Source organism: Muscardinus avellanarius (assembly GCF_963383645.1).
Source record: "Muscardinus avellanarius genome assembly, chromosome: 5".
Lineage (NCBI taxonomy): Eukaryota > Metazoa > Chordata > Mammalia > Rodentia > Gliridae > Muscardinus > Muscardinus avellanarius.
The window spans coordinates 120092397-120117444 of NC_137790.1; the positions used below are offsets into that span (position 1 = coordinate 120092397).

General features: G+C 40.6%; 1 protein-coding gene and 1 pseudogene across 3 annotated transcripts; one reads left to right on the forward strand and one right to left on the reverse strand.

Moving 5' to 3' along the window:
• Positions 1-1321: 1321 nt before the first annotated feature.
• Positions 1322-17477, reverse strand: SLC33A1 (solute carrier family 33 member 1; the record flags this gene model as incomplete). 2 transcript variants are annotated; one of them, XM_080696891.1, is made up of 6 exons in its annotated part: positions 1322-1489; positions 2367-2582; positions 5604-5721; positions 6257-6441; positions 10932-11122; positions 16706-17477. In XM_080696891.1, 6 exons carry the CDS (start codon positions 17475-17477, stop codon positions 1322-1324), a joined length of 1650 nt encoding a protein of 549 aa, XP_080553017.1. The 2 variants fall into 2 exon arrangements, with proteins under 2 accessions (XP_080553017.1, XP_080553018.1); XM_080696892.1 differs by lacking the exons at positions 5604-5721; positions 10932-11122.
• Positions 17478-20307: 2830 nt separating this feature from the next.
• Positions 20308-21323, forward strand: LOC308263600 (ATP synthase F(0) complex subunit B1, mitochondrial-like; annotated as a pseudogene). The gene is made up of 2 exons: positions 20308-20960; positions 21163-21323. The product of its transcript is annotated as an ATP synthase F(0) complex subunit B1, mitochondrial-like (transcript).
• Positions 21324-25048: the final 3725 nt, after the last annotated feature.

Consider the following 25048-nt stretch of genomic DNA (forward strand, 5'->3'; position numbering starts at 1 on the left):
TTAATCTCTCTTCCCCTAACTTTTGAAAAAAAAAAAAAAAAAAAAGGTGTCATTTCTAAAGAGTCAGAGTAATACCTAACACAAATTTCCAAAGGACCTTAGCACTGAATGTACATAGTATGTTGGAAAGTTGGAAATTGCTAATGTGCTTAAAAGCTTAATTCTTCTGGAAATGCAATTCTACACTACAGTGTACACACAGAAGGTTGTGTTTTTAATAAATGGAAATACAGTACTTGATTTGGCATAAGGAAATTATGAGATCTTTTTCATTAATAAAGTGCTTAATGAAGAAACATCCTCCTACCACATGATTTATTAAAGGCACAAAATGTCTCTCTCTCTTTAAAATATTAGTTTTTTAAATTATAGTATTACCTGTTTAAATTTTACCTAATTGAAAAGCTTCACTGTTTATTTCCTCTCAGTAATTTCAAAAAATTACTTGAAGAATAACATTTAACTTTTATTTTCAAAACTTTGCCATGAATATACATACAAGACTAAATTTGATTCCCCTCACTAGCCACCTGTGTGCCATGAGGCACTTGTGACAAAAACATATGTACCCTTCAAGGTGAAAGGTAACAAGCAGTCAACATGGTTTCCAAAACAAAAGGGGTAAGGGAAAGATAAATCAATAAATTAAAATCATAGCTTTCATTTTATAAAAAATAGTTTGAATAATTTTCTTATAAATCTTTAATGCTTACAAAAGCAGGAAATACATTTAAAAGTCTTTTAACACAGACTGAGTTGTACAATATGGTTATGGTCAAAAACCAAAAGCTAAATGATGTTTCAGTAGTCTAAATCTCTTCTCATCAAATTTCACATAAAATTCAACCAGCTTGTAATTCAAAATAAGATTTTAACTGCCAATAATTTCAGACTAGTTGTAGTAAGTACCTAGATATCAAGCTCTCTTCCATTTAATATACTATACCAAAAATCTTAAATATAGCTCAATGACGGTACTGGTAACAATACTTGGCTGCGTGGTCACCACCCATGACTACTGCACTGCAGCTGAAAATATGCTTTGGTCAGTAAGTTAAAAAGATATAAATGAAATAACAAGGCCAGAACAGTTACCTCAGAACCAATTTCCTGCCCTTAAGTAAACCTTAAATACATTAAAAAGGCAAGGAAAAAAATGTGATCAAACACACAGAGAGGTTTCTACTTTTCAACCATTTGGCATTTTATATGAATAATTTCCTTGTTTAAAATAGTATTTTATTCTCCCGTGCACTAATGATCAGAGCTCTCTGAATAACTCAACTATGGTTACCTTCTAGAAAGTCCAATAGTGTATGGATTAATTGTCCCTTCTGCACTTCCATGAAGAGGGTCCTTCATCTTGTAACTTTTTAAATTTTGGACCAAGAAAGAACCACCAGGCAAATCCAATAAAAACACAAATAATGGATTCCACATAATAACCATCCAATGCTGTAACACAGAAGCCACCAAGTTTTTTGCAAAGCTGTTAAAAAAATTATAATGATTATTCCACAATTTCAAAATGGAAGTAACCAGCAATTAATGTTTTTACTTTATAATTTAAAAAACAAATCAAAATGCATTTTGTTAAAACATTTCAAAATTCACTTATTTCAAACGGCAAAATATATTAATGTATCTTAATCTCTCTAGTGCTACTAAATAGCATGGTTTTTGACCATAACCATATTGTACAACTCAGTCTGTGTTAAAAGACTTTTAAATGTATTTCCTGCTTTTGTAAGCAATTCTTTTAGTGCTACTAAAAGAATTAAAACAATTTTCAGAGGAAGACATGGTAGTGGATGCCTGTAATCCCAATACTTGGGAGCCTAGGAGGATTGTAGATTTGAGGTCAGCCTCAGGAACTTAGTGAGACCCTTAGCAATTTAATAAAACCCTGTTTTGGAAAAAAAAATTGGGCTGGAGCCAGGCATGGTGGTGCACGCTTGTAATCCCAGCATTTAGGAGGCTGAAAGTCTTATAACCTTCAGTTGTGATGGGGGAAAATATGTAGATTTCTACACTAGAAGTTATGGGTAGATATATTTTTTTATTTATTTTTATTTATTTTTTTGTTTTGTGGTACTGGGAGTGGAACCCAGAGGCTTTCAACCTCTGGGCTACAATTCCAGACCTATTTTATATTTTACTTGGAAACAGGGTCTCATTAAGTAGCTGAGGCTGGCTTCAAACCTGAGCGATCCTCCTGTCTCAGCCTCCCAAGTGCGGGGATTACAAGCGTGCACCACCACACCCAGCTCCTGATATGGTTTTTTTAATAAGATATAGTACCTCTAGAGGCAAATAAAAAGATTATATCTTAATATTACCTTAATGTTACTTAAATTCAAACGTACCTCAATAGCATCAGGTGTTCGACAATTCTGATTCGATGCTCCTACGCATTCTTTCACTGTGAGGGGATCCACAAGCCAAAGGGCAACTGTAGAAGGCCAGTTTCCTCCCAGATTGGACACAGTATTTAAAAGAGTCATATATGTTCCTCCAATAAGTGGATCACTGACCTTTGCATTGAAAGCCATTATTGAAACATACATGCTGTACAAGGTAACCTACAGGGAAAATATAAAACATGTGAGTATGATTAGACCTCTTATTTTTGGTGCTGAGGATTAAGCACGGGGCCTTATACATGTTCTACCACTGAGCTATCTCGCCAGCCCCTATAATTATAAAGCTTTGACCTAAATTAAGAACATTGAAATTGGGCTAGGCATATAACTCAGTGGTAAAGTATTTGCCTAGCATGTGTGAAGTCCTGAATTTCATTTCCAGAGACAAAAATCAAAAAATCAAAACAAAAAAACCCCACCGAAATCATAAAATCTGAAAATTAATTTTTATGATCTTTGTTGGACACAACTGAAAAAACAATTACCAATCACATATGAGCCAGGATTTCAAATCCCAGCAATAACAAAGATGAATAAGAAGTAGTCTTTCTAGCTGGTTGTGGTGGCACACACCTGTATGAGTACTTGTGAGGCTGAGACAGAAGGATCATAGGTTCAAGGATAGCCTCAGCAAGTAGTGACACTCTCATCAACCAAGTGACGCTTTGTTTCAAAATGAAAAATAAAACAGGGCTGGGAGTGTAGCTCAGAGGTAGAATGCCCTGGGTTCAATCCCTCGTAACACACACACACACACACACACACACACACACACACACACACACACTCACATACACACAAAGAAAAAGAAAGGAAGAAAAAAAAATAGTCCTTCTGTGCCTTGAGAACTTAACCATCATAAAATGCAATAACTATTATATTATAAATAGAAGTGTACACTTCATGCCACTGGGGCACAAGTGAAAAGATTAATTCAATGATGAGTGGCCAAGGAAGGCTCAACAGAGAAAGAGACGATAACGGGCAGTGAAGGATGCATATAACAAAAAGCAAGATCTCATATTTATACTGTACCTAAATAGATGATACATGTATTACACGTGTAAGTACTCAAAAGAAACACATGTAATTCTATTTTCTCTACACATACAAAAAAGAAAAATAACATTTCAAAATTCATGTGACAACTAAAGAGAAAAAGCTTAAGAGGCAAAAGTTAATCCTCCATTTAGGAAGATAGAAACAGTTTTCAAAATAGTATTCTTTTATCTTTTTTTTTTTTTTTTGTGGTACTAGGAATGGAACTTGGGGCCTTCTACCTCCAGGCTATACTCCCAGACCTATTTTATACTTTATTTGGAAACAGGGTCTCACTGAGTTGCTGAGAGCCTCACTAAGTATCTGAGGCTGGCTTCAAACCTGTGCGATCCTCCTGTCTCAGCCTCCCAAGCGCCGGGATTACAAGCGTGCACCACCATGCCCAGCTCAAAACAGTATTCTTTGAGCATTGTTCCAAGGGTTGTTTATATAAAAAGAAATTCCAAAATCAAATAGGACAGAGAGACATGATGTTAGACAACATTTAAAAGATTCCCTCCACTGTAGGCTTTCTGATAATTTTGGATATAAATTACTTTAGGGTAAGATTATGATTTATTCAGTTACATTTAGTAGTCAGTAGTCCTGGCATAGAATAAGTGTTAGTATTTGTTGAAGGAATAACAAATTAAGGAATGAAAGAGCTACTTATTAAGCAGTATGACATGAGCCAGGCATAGTGGCGCATACTTATAATCCCAGTACTTGGGAGGCTGAGACAGGAGGCTCACAGGTGTGGTTCAAAGCCAGCCTTGGCAATTTAGCAAGGCTCTCAGAGACCTAGTGACACCCTGTTTCCAAATAAGAAATAAAACTGGGCTGGGGGTATAGCTTGGGTAAAATGCCTCTGGGTTCAATACCAGTACCCCCCCCAAAAAAAAAGTATGACACAAATTGTTAAAATTACTTGTCCTTGTACCTTTCTTCCCATAAACCACCTGGTTGTCTGAATTTCTTTGACTACATTTATGAAATTCTCTAATGAAATCTAAAGCCAAAGAAATAATTTCTGTACTATAACAACATAGTTTTTCTCTATCTACAAAGACAGTGAAGCACTGACTGGGTTAAACACTTCTAAGTTCTATTATGTGCTTTCACAAAGTAAGTATGGACAAAACAGGAAAAAATATGTATCAAGTATATATACACTTTATCTCCTAACCACAACAATTTTGTAGATATATGATATATTCAGACATGATCTACTATGGAATTTTCCTAACTGATTTAACTATGCAAAAAAAAAAAGTATTGAGATTAGCTGGTAGCTGTATTTTTAGGTTTCAGTTAAAAACTAATAAGTTAGGCTGGGCGTGGTAGTGTACGCTTGTGATCCCAGCATTAGGGAGGCTGAGATAGGAGGATCGTGGTTCGCAGACAGCCTCAGCTACTTAGCGAGGCCCTTTGCAACTCAGAGACCCTGTTTCAAAAGTAAAAAGACAAAAAAATAGGGCTTTGGGTGTAGCTCAGAAGTAGAATGCCCCTGGGTTCCATCCCCAGTACTACAAAAAAAAAAAAAAAAAAAAAAAGTTGTTTAAAGTTCACAAATAATTATTTCAGTGTGAGATTTACGATTAAATCTTTAAAAAAATTATCATCAGCTGGGAGTGGTGGCGCACGCTTGTAATCCCCGTGCTTGGGAGGCTAAGACAGGAGGATCGCTCAGGTTCGAAGCCAGCCTCAGCTATTTAGTGAGGCTCTCAGCAACTTAGTGAGACCCTGTTTCCAAAAAAAAAAGGTCTGGGAGTATAGCCCAGAGGCAGAAAGCCTATGGGATCTACCCCCAGTACCACTAAAAAAATTATCATCATTATTTATTTTTATTTATTATTTTGCAGGTCTGGAGATGGAACCCAGGGCCATTCAACTTCCAAGCTACACCCCCTGCCCTATTTTTTAATTCTTCATTTTAAAACAGGGTCTCACTAAGTTGAGCAGGGCCTCACTAAATAGCTGAGGCTGTCCAGGAACCATGATCCTCCAGTCTCAGCCTCCCGAATGCTGGGATTACAAGCGTGCCCCACCCATGCCCGGCTATCATCATTATTTTAAAGCAGCTGTAGAAAAGCTTCTATTTGACACAAAACAGTTTAGCGCCTAAGGCAAAAGCAAGCTTACCTGATGTAGTGCGTAACTCAACAGCACTATGATGTAGTAATATATCGGGAATCCTCCTTGATGCTCTACTTTGGGAGTCCACCAAACCAGGAGGGCATATTCTAATCCAAGGAGCAATCTATAGAAAAGGGGACATCAAGCTGACTTCTATTTTAGGTTAAACAACAACAAAACTGAAATTGTGTGCCTATCATATGAAATAAGCCTGTATTTAAAACCTGTTAGGAGAGCCGGGCGTGGTGGTGCATGCTTGTAACCTCAGCATTTGGGAGGCTGAGACCAGAGGATCGCGGTTCGTGGACAGCCTCAGCTAATTAGTGAGGCCCTCTGCAACTCGGTGAGACCCGGTTTCAAAATAAAGAATAAAAAATTGGGCAAGGGGTGTAGCTCGGAGGTCAAATGCCTCTGGATTCCATCCCCAGACCCGCAAAATAAATAAATAAATAAATAAAAATAAAATAAAATAAATTAAAAAAATAAAACCTGTTAGGAGGTTAGCAGAGATCAAAGTGCCTAAAAATAAGACTGACATTAAAGATGCTTTTCAAGCCCTTCTTTGCATACACTACAGTCAGGTATCAGTGATACTCATGTTTCTCCTTTAAACTTTTCTTAGGTTACAGTTAAGTTTTATTTTATTTTTTTACTTTTACCTGTAGGGCATGGCTTTGTAGAATATGTTTAGTGGTTGGGGACCTGCAGTGTATTTGCTGATAATTAGAGGCAATATTATCTGTAAAGGAACCATTGGAACTGCCAATAAGGCCAAGTGTTCTTTGGGTACTCCTTCTTCCACCAGTTTCAGTCCTGTCACTGCATCTGCTGCTGAAAAACCAATCTGCAACAGAAAAAGTATTTCAAGTTGTCACTTAGGAAATATTTTCTTCCAATACATCTAAGTTCTTCAAGAACCCTCAATTTCAGCCAGGTCTGCTGATACACACCTGTAATCTCAGTATTTGGGAGGCTGAGATAGGAGGATCACAGGCTCAAGGCCAGCCTCCGCAACTTAGCAAGACCCTTAGAAACTTAATGAGACCAGTTCAAAATAAAAAATAAAAGCCAGGAATGGTGGCACACACTTGTAATCCCAGTGCTTGGGAGGCTGAGACAGGAGGATTGCACAGGTTGGAAGCCAGCCTCAGCTACTTAGTGAGGCCCTCTGCAACTCAGTAAGACCCTGTTTCAAAATAAAGAATAAAAAATAGGACTAGGGGTGTAGCTTGGAAGTAGAATGCCCCTGGGTTCCATTCCAAGTACTTCAAAAAATAAATAAATAAATAAATAAATAAATAAATAAATAAATAAAAAACAAAAAAGGCTAGGCATTTAGCTTAGCAGTAGAGTGCTCCTAAGTTTGATCCTCAATACCTCCCACCAAATATGCTCTGAAATATTATTTACATGATACAAGAATATATTTTGAATAATAAAACAAAAAATAAGATAATTGTATATAGTATGATGCACTTCCACTTTTAAAGTGTAAGTATAAATAAATCTATAAATGAAATATAAGTACATACACACATATATAGAAAGAAAAAATGTGGCTAGAATGTTAGTAACAAAACTGTTAGTAATGTTTATTTCTAAATGATATACTTAGGTAATAGTATATTATCTTCCTTGAATCTTTCTGGCATTTTCTAAACTTTCCTCCCTCATGTTTTAATTTAATTTAATTTACTTATTTATTTGGTGGTACTGGGGATTGGATCTTGGGCATTCTATGTCTGAGTGACATTCCCAGCCTTATTTTTTTTTTTTTTTAATTTTGAAAAAGAGTCTCACTAAATTGTGCAGGAGGGCCTTCTAAGTTGCTGGAGCTGGCCACAAACTTGTAATCCTATCTTAGCCTCCCAAGTAACTGGTCTTATAGCTTGTGCCACCATGTCTGGCTTCCTTTCCTATTATTAAAAAGGAGAAAAAACTATTTAAGATGAAAACAAAACTGGTGGAGGATACGTATAAACTCAGCTACACTGGAAGCTAAGACAGAAGGATCACAAGTTTGAGACCAGCCTGGGTGACTTGGTGAGACACTATCTCAAGAAAAAAAAGTTAAATAAAAATAGCTAGGAGCCAGGTGTGGTGGCACCCACTTGTAATCCCAGAATTTGGGAGGCTGAGACAGGAGGATTGTGGTTTGCAAACAGCCTCAGCTATTACTTAGTGAGGCCCTTTGCAATTCAATGAGACCCTGTTTCAAAATAAAGAATAAAAGATAGGGCTGGGGTGTAGCTCAGAGGTAAAATGCCCCTGGGTTCCACCCCCAGTACCACAAAATAACAAAAAAAACAGCTGGGTACAGCAACTTTCTAAAGAAAGCAGTGAAGCTACACTGTTTCCTCTAGGGGGTCAAAAGATAGTGTAAAGTATTTATGTAGATAAGTTTAAATACATAAAATGAAAATCCTAATACTTTTTTTTTTTTTTTGCGGGTCTGGGGATGGAACCCAGGGGCATTCGATCTCCGAGCTACAGCCTCTGCCTTTTTTTTTTGAAACCGGGTCTCACTGAGTTGCAGAGGGCCTCACTAAGTAGCTGAGGCTGTCCGCGCGAACCGCGATTTTCCGATCTCAGCCTCCCGAATGCTGGGATTGGAAGCATGTGCCACCACGCCTGCAAAATATACTTTTTTTTTTTTTAACAAAATACATTAAATGTTTTAGAACTATAAAGTTCAGACATCTTAATATAGAATAAAAGTCACCAATAACCCCTTTTATCTTTATATTTCCTTTCATTATTAAAAATAATTTGACTTTTAATTTGACTTTTAGTACTTGGGATTGAACTCAGGGGTGTTTTACCTCTGGGCTACACTCGGTCCTTTTTATTTTTTATTTTGAAGCAGGTCTCCCTAAGTTGCTGAGGGTCTCAATGAATTGCTGAGGCTGGTCTCAAACCTGCAATCCTTCTGTTCTAGCCTCCTAAGTACTGGAATTACAGTTATTAGCCACTGTGCCCAGCTAAGTGTCATACTCACACACTTCCCTATTTTTTTATTTTTATTTTTTGGTGGTAATGGGGTGGAACCCAGGGGCTTTTCTACTTCCAGGCTATACTCCCAGACCTATTTTCATATTTTATTTGGAAACAGCATGTCACTAAGTTGCTGAGAGCCTCACTAAGTAGCTGAGACTGGCTTTGAACCTATGCAGTCCTCCTGTCTCAGCCTCCAAAATGCAGAGATTACAAGCGTGCGCCACCATGCCTAGCTACACTTTCCTATTTTTTGTGTGTATGTAGCAATGGGGGTTGAACCCAGGGACACTCTACCTCTGAGCTACATCCCAACCCTATTTCATCCTTTTTTTGGTGGTACTGGGGATGGAACCCAGGGGCCTTCTACCTCCAGGCTACACTCCCAGACCTATTTTATATTTTATTTGGAAACAGGTCTCTTGAGCCAGCGGAGGCTGGCTTCGAACTTGCGCAATCCTCTTGTCTCAGCCTCCCAAGTGCAGGGATTTCAAGCGTGCGCCACCACACCCAGCCTATTTTATCTTTTTATTTGGAAACAGGATGTCGCTAACTAACCCTTCCAAGCTGACTTTGAACCTGCAATCCTCCTGTCTCAGCCTCCCAAGTACTGGGATTACAGGTGTGCACTATCACACTCCGCTAAAAAGGCTTTGTTTGTTTTTGCGGTACTGGGGATGGAACCCAGGGGCGTTCTACCTCTGAGCTGCACCCTAAGCCCATTTTTTTTATTCTTTGTTTTGAAACAGGGTTTCACTGAGTTGCGCTAAATAGGCTTTTAATACTCATACATACCCATATCCTTTGTCTGTATGTATGTGGTACTGGGGATGGAACCCAGGGGCATTCTACCTCTGAACTGTACCCTTAGCCCTATTTTATTTGTTCATTTTAAAACAGTCTCATTAACTTACTCCAAGAGCTGGTCTCCAATTTGCAATCCTCCTGTCTCAGCCTCTCAAGTACTGGGATTACAGTTGTCCACCACCATGCCTGGCAATTTCTGTATCTTTGGGTTTTTTGTTTATTTGTTTGTGGTGCTGGAGATTGAATCTAGGGGCATTTTATCTCCATGATATATCCCTGGTCCTATTTTATTTTTTATTTGGGAACCAGGTCTAAGTTGCTAAGAGCCTTGATAAATTGCTGAGGCTGGCCCCAAACCTGTGGTCTTGTCTCAGCCTGTAGTACTGGGAATACAGGCACTCACCACCATGCCTGGCCCAACTTCCACATCTTCGCAAATCATACTTTTGGCAACTCATTTTACTATCCCAACATTAAAGGCAAATTCATTATAAAAGTAGGAATAATCTATTTACTTTCTTCGGTGGTAGTGGGGATTAAGCCCAGGAACATTCTATCGCCAAGCGATACCTCAAGCCCTTTTTATTTATATAGTAATTTATTCATTCATTCATTCATTTATTGAAACAAGGTCTGGCTAGGTTGCTGAGAATCTCACTACGCTCCTGAGGCTGTCCTGGAACCAACAATCTTCCTGTCTGTTTCCCAAGTAGTACCGGGATTACAGATGTGCGCCACCACATTCAGTTTGGGAGCTATTACTTTTTTTTTTTTCAGTACTGGGGATGGAACCTAGGGGCAATCTATCCCCCAAACTATATCCCCAGCCCTATTTTTTTATTTTTTATTTTGAAACAGGGTCTCACTGAGTTGCAAAGGCCTCACTAAGTAGCTAAGGCTGTCCACGAATCACGATCCCCCTGTCTTAGCCTCCCAAATGCTGGGATTACAAGCGTGCGCCACCACACCTGGCTCAGCTATTCCTTTTTTAAGGCATTCATTTTCATTACAAGCATTAATATCACTAAATAAAATTTCATTTATTAGCAGTTCCTCACATTCATATACTACTTTTCAAAATCCTAGAAGGCATTTTACTTTGAAACTGTATTTGGTATCATCATTAAAATACATTTTGTGTGTGTGTGTGTACGTGAGTGCACACACAGTATGGGGATTGAGCACAGTGACATTCTACCTCTGAGCAACAACCCCCAGACCAATTTCATTTTTTGTTCTGAATCAAGGTCTTGCTAGGTTGCTGAAAGTGTCACTACTTGCTGAGGCTGTCCTTGAACCTGCAATCCTCCTGTCTCAAGTACTCCAAGGACTAGGATTTCAGGCCTGAGCCACCACTCCTGGCTTAAAATACATTGAATAAATGGAAAAGGTTTTTCATTGTCAAATTCTAATGGCAGTGGAAAGGGCTTTTGATATGAAAAGGCTTATGATTATAAAAAGGACTTATAATATGAATCTGTGCCATACTGGTAATTATAACAGAATTGTACATTTGTCTTATAAACTTCTTACCTTTGAAGTTAGAATCAGAAGGCAAAATGTTAGAACTGCTGGCATTTTTATAATAGCGAAAAGCAGCTTGTAAGTATCTGTGATCCCTTGTGTTTCTTCTTTCACTACTGACACTTCTTTGTTTTCTTTTTTCAGAAGGGCGACTAATGTAGTTGTTATTAAAAACACAGTTCCCCAGAAAAAAAGAAAATCTGAAAGTAAGAAGTTTTAAATTTGTAATTAGCTTTTGAAATGACATAACTTCACTGACACTAAATAATTTTATGTAAAACTTTTTCTAAAAAACAATTTTAAGAAAAAACCCACACCACCGGGCATGGTGGCACATGCTTATAATCCTAACATTTGGGAGGCTGAGACCGGAGGATCACGGTTCACAGACAGCCTCAGCTACTTAGGACGGCCCTTTGCAACTCAGTGAGACGCTGTTTCAAGATAAAGAATAAAAAATAGGGCTGGTGGTGTAGCTCGAAGGTAGACTGCTCCTGGGTTCCACCCCTAGTACCGCAAAAAAACCACCCCCCCCCCAAAAAAAAAAATTAGTTGTCCATCTATTATGTTCTTTTATGTTCAGGCACCATACCAGGCATAGCAGATTAATGAACAGTCCTGTTTCTGTTAACTCTCCATCATAGAGGTCCAATGTAAATTAGTGATACTTAACAAGAAAAAAAAAAGGTTACAGACTTTTAATGAATAATTGAATGAAACAAAAAACCTACCATGTCAATTATTCAAGAAAAGGGCTAGGGGCAGGAGATTTTTTTTCTTTTTTTTGCGGTACTGGGGCTGGAACCCAGGGTCATTCTACCTCTGAGCTACACCCCCAGCCCGATTTTTAGTCTTTATTTTGAAACAGGGTCTCATTGAGTTGTAAAGGACCTCTTTGCTAAGTAGCTGAGGCTGCTCATGACCCACAATCCTCCTGTCTCATCTTCCCAAATCCCAGGATTACAAGTGTATGCCACCACGCCCTGCTAGATGATTTTTATAACCCATAAGAGCTATCATCATACTTACACACTCAGACCATTTCAGTTCTTTATTAAATTTTGACAACTTGAGGCAGGCATGGTGGTGCACACCAGCAATCTCGGTACTTGGGTGACTATTACAGGAGGATCACAGGTTCAAAGCCCACTTCAGCAACACAGGAAGACTGTCAGCAACTTAGCAAAACCCTATTTCAAAATAAAAATAAAACAGGGCTAGGGGTGTAGCTCAGAGGTAGAACGCCCCTGGGTTCAATTCCCAGCACCACACACAAAAAATAAGTAAATAGTGACAACTCTGAGAATAAACAACAAATGATTATTTACATTTGATTTTCCAGCTCCTTGATTTTCCATTTAAAATTTTCTAATCGTTTTAAGAATAACTTCTTCACGGGACACAGTGGTGTGTACATGTACTTCCAGCAATTCAGGGAGGTTACGGCAGGAGGATTGCAAATTCAAGGCAAGCCTGGGTAACAGAGTGAAACCTGGTCTCATAAAATGAAAAGGAGCCAAGCATGGGAGCAATCTATAGTCTCAGTATTCGGGAGACAGAGACAGAGGATCACAGGTTCAAGGTCAGCCTCAGCAACTTAGTGAAACTGTTTCAAACTAAGAAATTGAAAAAAGGGCTGAAATGTGGCTCAGTGGTAAAGCACCCCTGGGTCTGTTCCTTAGTACCACAAATAAAAAGGGGGTGGAGGCTTGGATGTAGCTTAATGGTAGAATGTCCCAGGGTTCAAGCCCCCAAAGGGGGCAGGTACAGAGCAGTTCCATCGCCTCCCCCAGAACTCCCCCAAGCTATCCATTTATACTTACCTAACTTCTCCCCACCCACACCTCTGGCAACTACCGATCTGCTCTCCTAATTTACTGTTGTCTCTTTGTGACTGTAAAGTAATCTTGTTAAGCCTAAATGTGGGTGTTAAAGGCTGTATTTCAGCCTATGTAGAAATAGCCAGTCTATTTAGTAAAGGGACAATTAATCCTGCCTAAATTCTAAAAAGCACTTCTAGTTGCATAAAATATGTAAAGGAATAACATTTCTGAAAGCAGGGCAATGTCAGTAAGTGGGACTTAAAGGTCCTACTTTCTTCCTGGTTCAAAGCAGGAACATCTTATAAATTTGTATGAGTATCACAAGTTTGATTAGATACATACCTATACCATCAGGTTTTTTTTTTCAAAGCAACAATTTTTTTTAAAAGCAATGGAAGCCAGGCATGGTGGCACACGCTTGTAATCCCAATACTTGGGAGGCTGAGACAGGAGGACTGCAGGTTCTCAGACAGCATCAGTTACTTAGTGAGGCTCTCTACAACTCAGACCCTGTTTCAAAATTAAGAATAAAAAAATAGGGCTGGGGGTATAGCTCGGAGGTAGAATGTCCCTGGGTTCCATCCCCAGTACCACAATAAATAAATTAATTAATTCAGTCTTTGGGTGTAGCTTGGAAGTAGAATGCCTCTTGGTTCAGTCCTCAGTACCAAAATAAAAAAAAAGAAAAAAAAAGAAAAAAGGCATAAAGGCAAGGGGAGCCAGGCATGGTGGTGCAGTCAGGCTTGTAATCACAGTACTTGGTTTGTTTATTTGTTTTTGCAGTGCTGGGGAATGGAATTCAAGGCCTCCTGCATGCTAGGCTAGCTCTTTACCATTGAGATAAAAATCTACCCCTAATCCCAGTACTTGGGAGGCTGAGAAAGGAGGACTGTAATTTCGAGGCCAATCTTAACAAGTAGTGAGACTGATCAACCTAGTAAGACACTGTTTCAAAATAAAAACAAAATAGGGCTGGGGGTATAGTTCAGAGGTAGAATGCCCCTGGGCTCAATCTCCAGTAACACACACACACACACACACACACCCTCTCTTGATTCCTATGTTTGTTTTTGTTTGTTTGATACTGGGAATTGAACCCAGAGGCGTGACTCTCGACCTGAGTTACAGGCATGACTCTCTACTTGAGTTACACCCCAGCCCTTTTTATTTTTAAACAGGGTCTCCCTAAATTGCTGAGGCTGGCTTGGAATCTGATCCTCCTGTCTCAGCCTCCCAAGTAATGGGATTACAGGTGTGTGATCTACTCCCTCAAAGCAAAATATTCTTTTTCTCTGATTGACTCCTATATGTGCAAACCTTTTAATGAGCCGGGCGTGGTGGCGCACGCTTGTAATCCCAGCATTTGGGAGGCTGAAACTGGAGGATCGCAGTTCGCGGACAGCCTCAACTACTAAGTGAGGCCCTCTGCAACTCAGTGAGACCCTGTTTCCAAATAAAGAATAAAAATAGGGCAAGGGGTGTGGCTCGGAGGTCAAATGCCCCTGGGTTCCATCCCCAGACCCGCAAAAAAAAAACAAAAAACAAAAAACCTGATTTATAAACTCTAATATCAGGTTGCCCTGCTCCCTGCTCCCAAACTCAAATATGCTATTCGTATCCCAATTGCTTCTTCTAGTCATTGCTGTTACTACTGCTTTTGGAGAAGGCTGTTACTACTGCTTTTGGAGAAGCTCACAGGCTGGTCCTACACTAAGAACATATTTTGTAACTGCCTAATAAATGTTTTAAATTGGGAACAAAAAGGCAATTGCCAACTTTTCCTAAATATATATAAGATCTAGTAATCCTGGGATCCTATTGCCACAACAATTTATTCAAGCTGAGGCTCCTAGGTTTTAGAGGGTTTCTTAGGTCATCTTAGGTTTCTTAGGTCGCCCCCCCCCCAATTCCTACAGTTGTGCAGAAACTCAGTTAACTCATTTACATTAACCGCCTACTGACTTGATCATTTGGGTTTGCAAAGCTCCACTCTAAAGAGAGTTCCTTGGGAGCAGAAAATTCCCAGTGATAGGTACACTTGGCTAGAGAGAAACAGGCATTCTGTACTGAGTAAGTAATGGTCTACATAAAATAAAAAATTAAGACAGAAAACTTCAGTGTCTCATTTCTGGGAATCAGGCATTCTAGTAGCGGGCTGATGTTCAAACATCCGGAGTCACCGTGCTACTTTTCTCGGGTAGAAAAGCTCAGTCAATAGATATTATATTTAGGTTAAAAGGCTTTCTTGAGGTTCTTCCTAATTTCCCATCTTACCAACCAAAGGAAAAACACCAAAGGAGTCAGGAAACCTAAACTGCAAGTAGCTCTGTAATTAATCACTTGACCTCAGTTTCCATATGAATGAAGAGATTAAAATACAGGATCTTTTCAAGTAATAAAACTCTACATTCTAATCTTTATGCTTTTTCTGGATTATTTTCATATTTTCTTGCAGTTTAAAAGGTCTCTCTGCCTCTAGAGATTCTGAGTTCTGGACTGCCCTGGTCCCTGAAGTATGAAAAAGCCAGTATCAGCAGAGCACGGTGGTGCACACTTGTAATCCCAGTACTCAGGAGGCTGAGACAAAAGGGCGATAAGTTTACAGTCAGTCTCAGCTACTTAGTGAGGCCTTCCACAACTTAGATCTTGTTTGAAAATAAAGAATATAAAATAGGGCTGGGATGTAGCTCAGAGTTCAATGCCCCTGGGTTCAATAAGGCCAATATCTGTGTAATTAAGACTTTGTTTCTAAGAGATTCTACTTTCACACGATTCTTCATGCTCTGAATGCTCGCTAATACCAAAAACTTTTATCAATATATTTTCATCTCTACTTAACTGTAACACTCAGTTTAACCACAGAATATATTTAAATTTTTTGAAGTAATTATGCCTTCTTTTAAAACTCAGATTTTCTAAACAGTGCCTTGGTGTTTATTTTTTTCTTTAATTACCTAAGCAAATACATTTCTTTCATTTGGTTATTTCTCAAAACGACTGGAGAATTATCTCAGTAGCTGAGCACTTAACTACCTACCATGCATGATCCCTGGGTGTAATCCCTGGCAATGCAAAAGAAAAAAATTACTGCCTATAATATTACTAAATTCTGGGAAGTACAAAACTAAGAATGTGATCTGTGTAATCATTTAAAGGAGAATAAAACTACAAGAACTCTTTAAAGCAACAAAAATATTTGAATCCAAAACAGAAGCCCACTACAGTATAAAAGGGTTAAATTAAAAGTAAACTGTTTTTTCAATTTCCCAGAGACAAAGTTCAAATTCCATAGTTACTAAGACAGCTATTTAAAAGAACAAATGAGTCTAAATAAAAATTCCAGCAAAGACCAAAGTCAAACCTTATCTGCAATGCAAAGCCTGACTCCCACCAGCAGTCAAGGGCTGGCTGGCAACTCTGAGCTCCTCTAAAATGTTCATTCCCCTATTCCTTGCTGGCAGCACTTTTTCTTATTCAGAGGAGGCCCTCAGAATCCTGTCACTTAGCCAACTCAATAATGTTTGAATAAATTAACCCTGTTCCAGTCATCAGAAGGCCAGATGAGGGCTACTGGCACAAGAGCCTGGGTGGAAATGGATCTGAAAATGGACAGCTAGAAATCTCAACTCAAAAAACACAAAAGGGAAAATGAGAACCATATGAGCTAGACTTTTTATGCCATAAAAAGGGCTTAAATGATCCCTAGACACAGCATTTTATTACTTTATGGGTTGCCTCTCTCTCTGTTAACTGCAGAACACTGTCCAATTATGATTGCTCTACTGAAGTCGTTTGGCTTAAAGGACACTTTAAAAAGCCCACTTTAAGGAAATAGAAAACATACCCTGACTCGTCTACCATAAAGAATTCCTGTTAATGAGCTTCCCTCAACCTCACATACGCTATCAGAATTCATAAGCAGAAAATAAGCTTAACAGCATAATATTTAAAGTACACTACCTGAAAGAGTAACGATTCCCCTTGGTTGAGGTTGAAACCGCAAATATTTGTTACAAAAGTCGGCGGATTCAAGGGCCAAAAACAGAACATTGCCCAAAAAGTAGCCTGCTGTTTGGCCCACCGAATTGCAAGTGGAAGCGTAACCCACGTTTTCCCGGGATAACATAGTTAACGCCCAACCATCCACAGCGATGTCCTGAGTGGCGGCCAGGAATTCAAACAAAAAGAAAGTCACAGTGAGAGCAACCACATCGGGTGTCCTGCCGTCGGTATTCCCGAGCATACGGTCCACTTGGGTGGATAAATATATCATGAAGAATCCTAGTATATATTGCGTAGGGACAAGCCAAGATTTGCGACGACCGAAGTTCTTAAAGTAGACCGCGTCAACCAAAGGGGCCCAGAGCAGTTTGAGACTGAAGGGCCAAAAGACAAAACTAAAGAAAGCTTGGTCTGTATAACTAACATTTTTGCTCTGCAAAATGAGTGGGATGCTTCCCGCTAGGCCTAAGGGAATGCCCTGAAGCACGTAAAGGAAGAGCAGAAGTAAAATGCTGCTGAGTTCGGCCCGGTAGCTCCGCGGGGCTTTTGAGAAGTTACCAGAGCTGGCATCACTCAGAAGGGCTTCTTGGTCCCCCTCCCCGCCCACAGAGTCCGGGTGGCTGTCATCCCAGCTGCCGGGCGGCTGAGGGCCGCTCAGGTCCAGGGAGTGGTTGAAGGTCCCCGGCCGCCGCTGCCGACTGTTGTCCTTGTAGGAGATGGTGGGTGACATGTCAGAGACGATGCAGAGCCCGGTCTGTGGAGCGCCGGGGCTGAGCGTTTTGGCGCCGTCTAGTCCCCGGTCCGAGGCAGTCGCTCTGGACCAGGGCTTCGATGGTTTAAGAAGAGGGGATCGGGCGCGGGGCGACAAAGGTTCCTCTCACAGCGGCCCCGAGCGCCGATGAGGGGAGCCAGTCCCCTGGCCGGCGGCCCAGGAGCTCCGCGGAGAGGCTTCGAGGAGCCTGAAGGAGCCCCCCGGCGGCGGCGCCGGGCAGGAGGCTGCGGGAGGGGGCCGTGGTGCTGTGGCGGGACCGAACGGCCGGCCTCCGGACCCTCCCCCAGCCCTCGCCGCCACCAATGCGGATCCGTGCACTTTCTTCCCTGCTCTCCAGCAGTGCTAAATAACTTCCTGCCTCGCGCTTCAGGAAATGGTCCCTCCCTCAAATAGGTCCCCTTTCTCCTCCAGAGCAAGCCAATCAGGACACGCTCTCGCAGACCAGTCAGGGAACAGCGCTCAGTGGGAACCCTTAATCGCTGTGGCCCGGACCTCTGGGGAGGACTGATGCCAGCGGACCGCACCTCTGGCAAGCGCCTCGGCTCTATGAGCGCATGCGGCTGTCTAGAGCGCGTGGACCTCATTCATTGGTCAGTGCTGTCACGTGACCGCGGGCTCTGAATGAAGGAAAGGTGCGGCGTGGGAAGCTGCAAAGGCTGTAGGAGCTTTTGTAGTAATGCTGGGGAAGGCTCTGTCCAGACTTCAGCTGGGACTTGAAGTTATGAGGTTTACTGTGCCTGAAAGAAAAGAAGGCCTGACTGATGGGAAAGCGCGTGGCTCATAGTGGCCACAGCCTTGTGGAACGAAAGAAGCCGCTTCAGAGATGCTAGGTCTCTCTGCAGCCGGTTTCCAATGTGCTGGGAAAAGGGTACCGGGACCCAACAACCAACGCAAATTACGTAAAGACTCCTTATTACATCCCACTGTTTTTGTACTGCTTTGAAAGCTTGTAAGCCACCTCTCTGTTGGCATCCTTGGTTATGCATTTTAAGAGGCTTTTCTTTCTTAGAACTTTTGCCAAAGTATTGCAAACTCCTGGAGTTGGAGATACTGAGAAATCTGTGTGCATGTGTGTGTGGCACTGGGGATTAAACCCAGGGGTATTGTACCAGTACTGAGTACACCCCCGCCCTTTTAACCTTTTTAAATTTTTTTATTCTGAAACGAACTCAGTTACTGCATGAGACCTCGAATCCGAGGTGCTCCTGTCTCAGCCTCCCAAATACTGGGATTACAAGTGTGTGCCACTGCACCTGGCCTGAGAAATCAAATTCAGTGATGCCTAAAAGATGATTTTTTAGCAATCTTTTAGATTCCCGATTTTTCTTTTTCCCTGCAGTACTGGGGATGGAACCCAGCATTGTACCTTCGAGCTGCACCCCCAGCCCTACTTTTTTTTTTTTTTTTTTTGAAACCGGGTCTCACTTATTTGCAGAGGGCCTCACTAAGTAGCTGAGGCTGTCTGAGAACCGTGGTCTCAGCCGCCCGAATGCTGGGATTACAAGCGCGCGCCACCACGTCTGGCTTTAGGTTCCCTATTCTGTGGTTTTCAGACATCACTGTTAACATCTTGTAGTAATAACAATACTTTTTCTCCACTTTAAAAATATTTTAAAATTTACCTCGATGATTAATATATTTATACCCTGCCTGTACTTTTTCACTTCCATGCAGGGCTGATTTCTCTAACCATTTAGCCATTTCCAGCCAGACGTGGTGGCGCAGACCTGTAATCTCATTACTTTACAGCTGTGATCACAGGTTTGAGACCAGCCTCAGCAATTTAGCTAAGGCCCTTGACAACTTTGCCAGACTGTGTTTCAAAATTAAAATTAAAAGGTCTGGGAGTGTAGCTTAGAGGTGGGATGTCTCTGGATTCAAAAGAAGAAAGAAAGAAAAAAAAACATTTAGCCATTTTCCCCACAGGAATTTGAGTTGCTAAATTTTTTTTTTAAACAGCAGAAAATGGCAACTATAAAGTCCTCCTTTTATAAAGTCTTTTTGTTACAAAGAATAGCTTACAGCAATAACTTAGTGTCATTTAGGGGAGGCCAATCAGGATTCAATTAAAAATACCCAGGAGTGGAGGTAATATTGTTCTGGGTTCAAACACCAGCTCTAATAGGAGCTGAACCTTGGAAAAAGTACTTAACCTAAGTCTCAATGTCAGTGAATATAAAATAGAGTTTATATTGTATATATATATATATATATATATATATATATATATATATATATATATATATATATATATACCAGGTATGATGGTGTGTTCCTATTATCCCAGGATTTGGGAGGCTGACACAGGAGAATGTGGGTTCTAGGACAGCTTTAGCAATATAGAGAAGCTTTCAGCCACCTAGCAAGACTGTTTCCAAACATAAAATAAAAGGGGTTGGGTGTGTGGCTTGGAGGTAGAATGGGTTCCATTCCATCCACAGTATCACACACACACACAATAAGAGTTTCACATTTAATTCAGAGTCCTTGGAAGAGTTAAAGGAAGCTGCCTTTTAAGGCCATGAGCACTCAGTATACATAGCTCTTAGATGTATACACATTTCTGGTCACAGATATATAGTGCGTTAAATATACTATAGTAACCCAACATAATAGTTGCTCATTTAGCTGAGTTATAAAGGTCATTTCATAGGCTATAAAACAGATATGTAACCCTGACTCTGGCTTCTCGGGAGAATTGTGAGCATCCATCTTGCTCCTGCCTCTGACAGAATCTTTGCTCGGGGTCACCAGGATGCTGAGACTGCTGCCTGGACCTTTGCTGGCCATGCTGTCCTGGGTGGTACTGTCTGCTGCCATTACAGTGGCCCCCTGTCTAAAGAGCTCAGCCCTCCTAGCACCAGGGGTATTGCAGGCAACAAGGATCTTTCCACAGGGCAACTAAAACTTGCCCCTGTACCACCTCTTCCTGGATTTGGAGGGAAAGTTGTCATGGGCTGATCCCCGAGGAATTCTTCCAGTTTCTTTATCCTAAAACTGGTATAACAGGACCCTAAATGCTTGGAACTGATTTTTTTTTTTTTTGCATTTTCTGTCTAAAGAAATGTGATTACCCCAGACACCTTCTCGACCATATCAATAGTAGGGTTCATTATGTAACTAACTAAAAAATACAGTGCCAACAACTCTCTAAAAGTATTGGAGAATTTATTGATAAGTTCAATGAGCAAAAAATTGGCCAACTAGAAGAGGTAAAGCAGGCATCCATGAAATCCAGGATGTAACTGAAATGGAGAAGTCACAGCAGGCCCTGGTTTGAAGCACCCTACTTTTTTGATGTTCAGAGGAGTAACATTGCTATTGCCTTTGAGGTTACTTCTGGAGAATGGCTAAATCAAGTGTATAAGGAGGTAAAGAATCACTGGACTATCATATCTCTGTGCAGAATATAATGCATCGAAAGGAACAAGACAGCCGGGCGTGGTGACGCACACTTGTAATCCCAGCATTTGGGAGGCTGAGACAGGAGGACCGCGGTTCACTGTCAGCCTCGGCTACTTAATGAAGTCCTTTACACCTCAGTAAGACTGTGTTTCAAAAATAAAGAATAAAAATAGGGCTGAGGGTGTAGCTCAGAGGTAGAATGCCCCTGGGTTCTATCCCTAGTAAAGACAAAAAAAAGAAAGAAAGAAAAAAGAAAGGCACGAGACCACATAATAAATTGGGTGAAAAAGCACGTGGTGCAGCGCATCTCTGCACAGCAGAAAGAGGAGACAGTTGCCAAGTGCATCCCCGAGTCTAAAGCTGCTGGCAAAGAAGGCTTGAGCACAGCCGCTTATGTAAATGTGTTTATCCTAATTGAGGTAAGTAAACACAGTTGACTAAATGAAAACTCATGACAAAATCTTTATGTGCTGCTGTCTACTGAAATTGCAGTTTACCTTTCCTAAAAAAGAAGTCTGAGTTTTATTTAGTGAGAGAGATAAAATCTATTGGCCTGTCATATATTTCCTGATCTTATTCTGCATTTTGAATTGTCCTGTGACCACTTGAATAAGCAGTGTTCTTTTATTAAAACTTCTTGCCTGACTAACGATTACCAAATTATAGTTTAAATGCACATTTAAGCCGGGCGTGGTGGCGCACACTTGAAATCCCAGCATTTGGAAAGCTGAGACTGGAGGATCGCGATTCGCGGACCGCCTCAGCTACTTAGTGAGACCTTTCACAACTCACTGAGACCCTGTTTTAAAATAAAGAATAAAAAATTGGGCAGGGGATGTAGCTCGGAGGTCAAATGCCTCTGGGTTCCATCCAGCCCGACCGGGAAAATAAGTAAATAAATAAATAAATGCACATGTAATCTCATCATCTTGCAATAAAATTATTATATAAAAACCCTACCTCTGCTAAGATGCAGTTTGCAAGTAGACAAAGGTTTAACAAAGACAGCAGATAGATATTATCTTGATATTCTCTTGATAAATATGTAAATCTTTGTTCATTAAACTAGTTTTTATAAAATTTTACCAAAGAGAAGGTCAATATCTTAAGGAAACCTAGTTTGTTTTAAACATAGAATCAATGTATTAATGTGACTTTTAGAAAACCCTTTATTTTTTATTTGTTTGTTTGTTTGTTTATTTATTTAGCGGGTCTGAGAGTGGAACCCAGGGGCATTTGACCTTCGAGCTACACCTCCTGGCCTATTTTTTATTCTTTGTTTTGAAACCGGGTCTCACTGAGTTGCAGAGGGCCTTACTCAGTAGCTGAGGCTGTCTGCGAACCGCGAGCCTCCAGGTCTCAGCCTCCTGAATGCTGGGATTACAAGCATGTGCCACCACGCCCAGCTAGAAAACCCTTTAAATAATTTCTTTTCATTTTAATCAGCTTTATCACATACAAAATTTCTCTCATAAACTTTATTTATTACAAATCATTTGTAACTCCCTTAATCCCTCTTCAATTTGCTTAATGTTTTATTTTTTTGTTCCCATCTTTCTTTTAAAAATTCCAGTCAAAGCCGGGCGTGGTGGCGCACGCTTGTAATCCCAGCATTCGGGGAGGCCGAGACAGGAGGATCAAGGTTCACGGACAGCTTCAGCTACTTAGTGAGGCCCTCTGCAACTCAGTGAGACCCTGTTTCAAAATAAAGAATAAAAAATAGGGCCGGGCATGGTGGCGCACGCTTGTAATCCCCGCGCTTGGGAGGCTGAGACAGGAGGATCGCAGAGGTTTGAAGCCAGCCTCAGCTACGTAGTGAGGCTCTCAGCAACTTAGTGAGACCCTGTTTCCAAATAAAATATAAAAAAAGGTCTGGGAGTATAGCCCGGAGGTAGAAAGCCTCTAGGTTCCACTCCCAGTACCACCAAAAAAAAAAAAAAAAAAAAAATAGGGCAGGGGGTGTAGCTTGGAGGTCAAATTCCCCTGGGTTCCATCCCCAGACCTGCAAAAATAAATAAATAAATAAATAAATAAATAAATATAAAAATTCCAGTCATCTAACCAGGCGTGATGGTGCACGCTTATCTCAGCATTTGGAGGCAGAGACTGGAGGATCACCGTTCGTGGACAGCCTCAGTTACTTAGCAAGGCCATTTGCAACTCAGTGAGATCCTGTTCCATCCCCAGTACTTAAAAAAAAAAAAAAAATCCAGTGGTCTAGAACAGTCTTGCCATACAGAATCCTATAGTACCTAATAGCATTTCTCTTTTCTTTTAACTTTCTTCATTAAAAATTCCTTATACCAGGAAACAGGAGGATCACAGGTTCGTGGTTAGCCTCAGCAATTTAGGCCCACTACACCTTAGTGAGACCCTGTTTCAAAAATAAAAAATAAAATAGGGCTTGGGGTATAGATCAGAGGTAGATTGCCCCTGGGTTCAGTCCCCAATAACACACACACACACACACACACACACACACACACACAGTTCTTTTAGAAATCTTTCAATTTAAAGCCGGGCATGGTGGCGCCAATTTAAAGCCGGGCATGGTGGCACACGCTTGTAATCCCAGCATTCGGGAGGCTGAGACTGGAGGATCACGGTTCCGGGACAGCCTCAGCTACTTAGTGAGGCCCTCCACAAGTTAGTGAAACCCTGTTTCAAAATAAAGAATAAAAAATAGGGCAGGAGGTATAGCTCAGTTTGAATGCCCCTGGGTTCCATCGGAAAACCCACAAAAAAAAAAAAAAAAAGAAATCTTTCAATTTAGACAAAATACTGGTTTTAAGTAAGAAGTTATATTCTTTATAATTCTTTCATCAAAGCACACTTTAAAAATGCTTTAACCTTTTATATAGAAAATCACATTAATTAGGAATTAACTCTTAGTAATTTATGTTAAGATCCAAAAGAAGGTAATCCTGAACTGTTCCTTACATATATGAAAACATATTTGATAGACTTGAATAGATTGTCTTTTGCTCACATAAGGAGCCAAGAGCACTTTGTATTTAGCATTGATGTTTAGCCTCTTAGTCCTGAAGGTTTCTTGCTATATTTCCAGCCCTATTTTTTATCCTTTATTTTGAAACAGGGTCTCACTAAGTTGTGGAGGGCCTCACTAAATAGCTGCGGCTGGTTGCAAACCTACGATCCTCCTGTCTCAGCCTCACAAGTACTGGGGTTACAATCTCGCGCCGCTACGCCCTGCTAAGATGTCAGGATTTTTAAAGGAGTGTAGAAGGTAAACACAGGTGAAGAATAATATAAGAAAAGGGTCAGAAATGCAAATACAAAGAAACCCAACCCTTGAAATTAGGAAGGCTGTGAGAAGCCCAGGAAAAGGCAGCTGAGCAATCTTAGAGATAAAAAGACTTTGTAAGAAGGGAAATAGTTTCAAGAGAGGGAGGGGTCAATAGAGTCAAAAGTTGGTGAACTTAGTACAGCTCCTAGTACTTGCTAAAAGCATTATCTAATGTTGATGAGCTCTAGCCAATCCTTAATGGTGACACATATTATCACATGCCATTTCCATTCTATTGGGAGTGGATGTTTATGCAAGATGAGGCTCTCCTATTGGTTACTGCACTTATTTTCTGGATAGTTCACTCAGACCTACCAACACAAACCAGTATCCATGAGTTTGGAAAGCTCCAGCATTCATTTATCAGCTCAGAAAAAAGTAGGTGAAATACATTGAGTATAAAACTCTTGGATCTTTTTTTTTTTTTTTTTTGGTGGTACTGGGGGTGGAACCAGGGGCTTTTCTACCTTCTGGTTATACTCTCAGACCTCTTATATACTTTATTTGGAAACAGGGTCTCACTAAGTTGCTGAGAACCTCACCAAGTATCTGAGGCTGGCTTTGAACCTGTGTGACCCTCCTGTCTCAGCCTCCCAAGCGCCGGGATTACAAGCATGCGCCACCACGCCCGGTACCCTTGGGCCTTTTTGCCCTGTAAATATAATAAATTAGCCGGGCGTAGTGCCACATGCTTGTAATCCCAGCATTTGGGAGGCAGAGATGGGAAGATCACAGTTTGCCAACAGCCTCAGCTTAGTGAGGCCCTTTGCAACCTGTTTCAAAATAAAGCATAAAAATAGGGCTGGGGGTGTAGCTC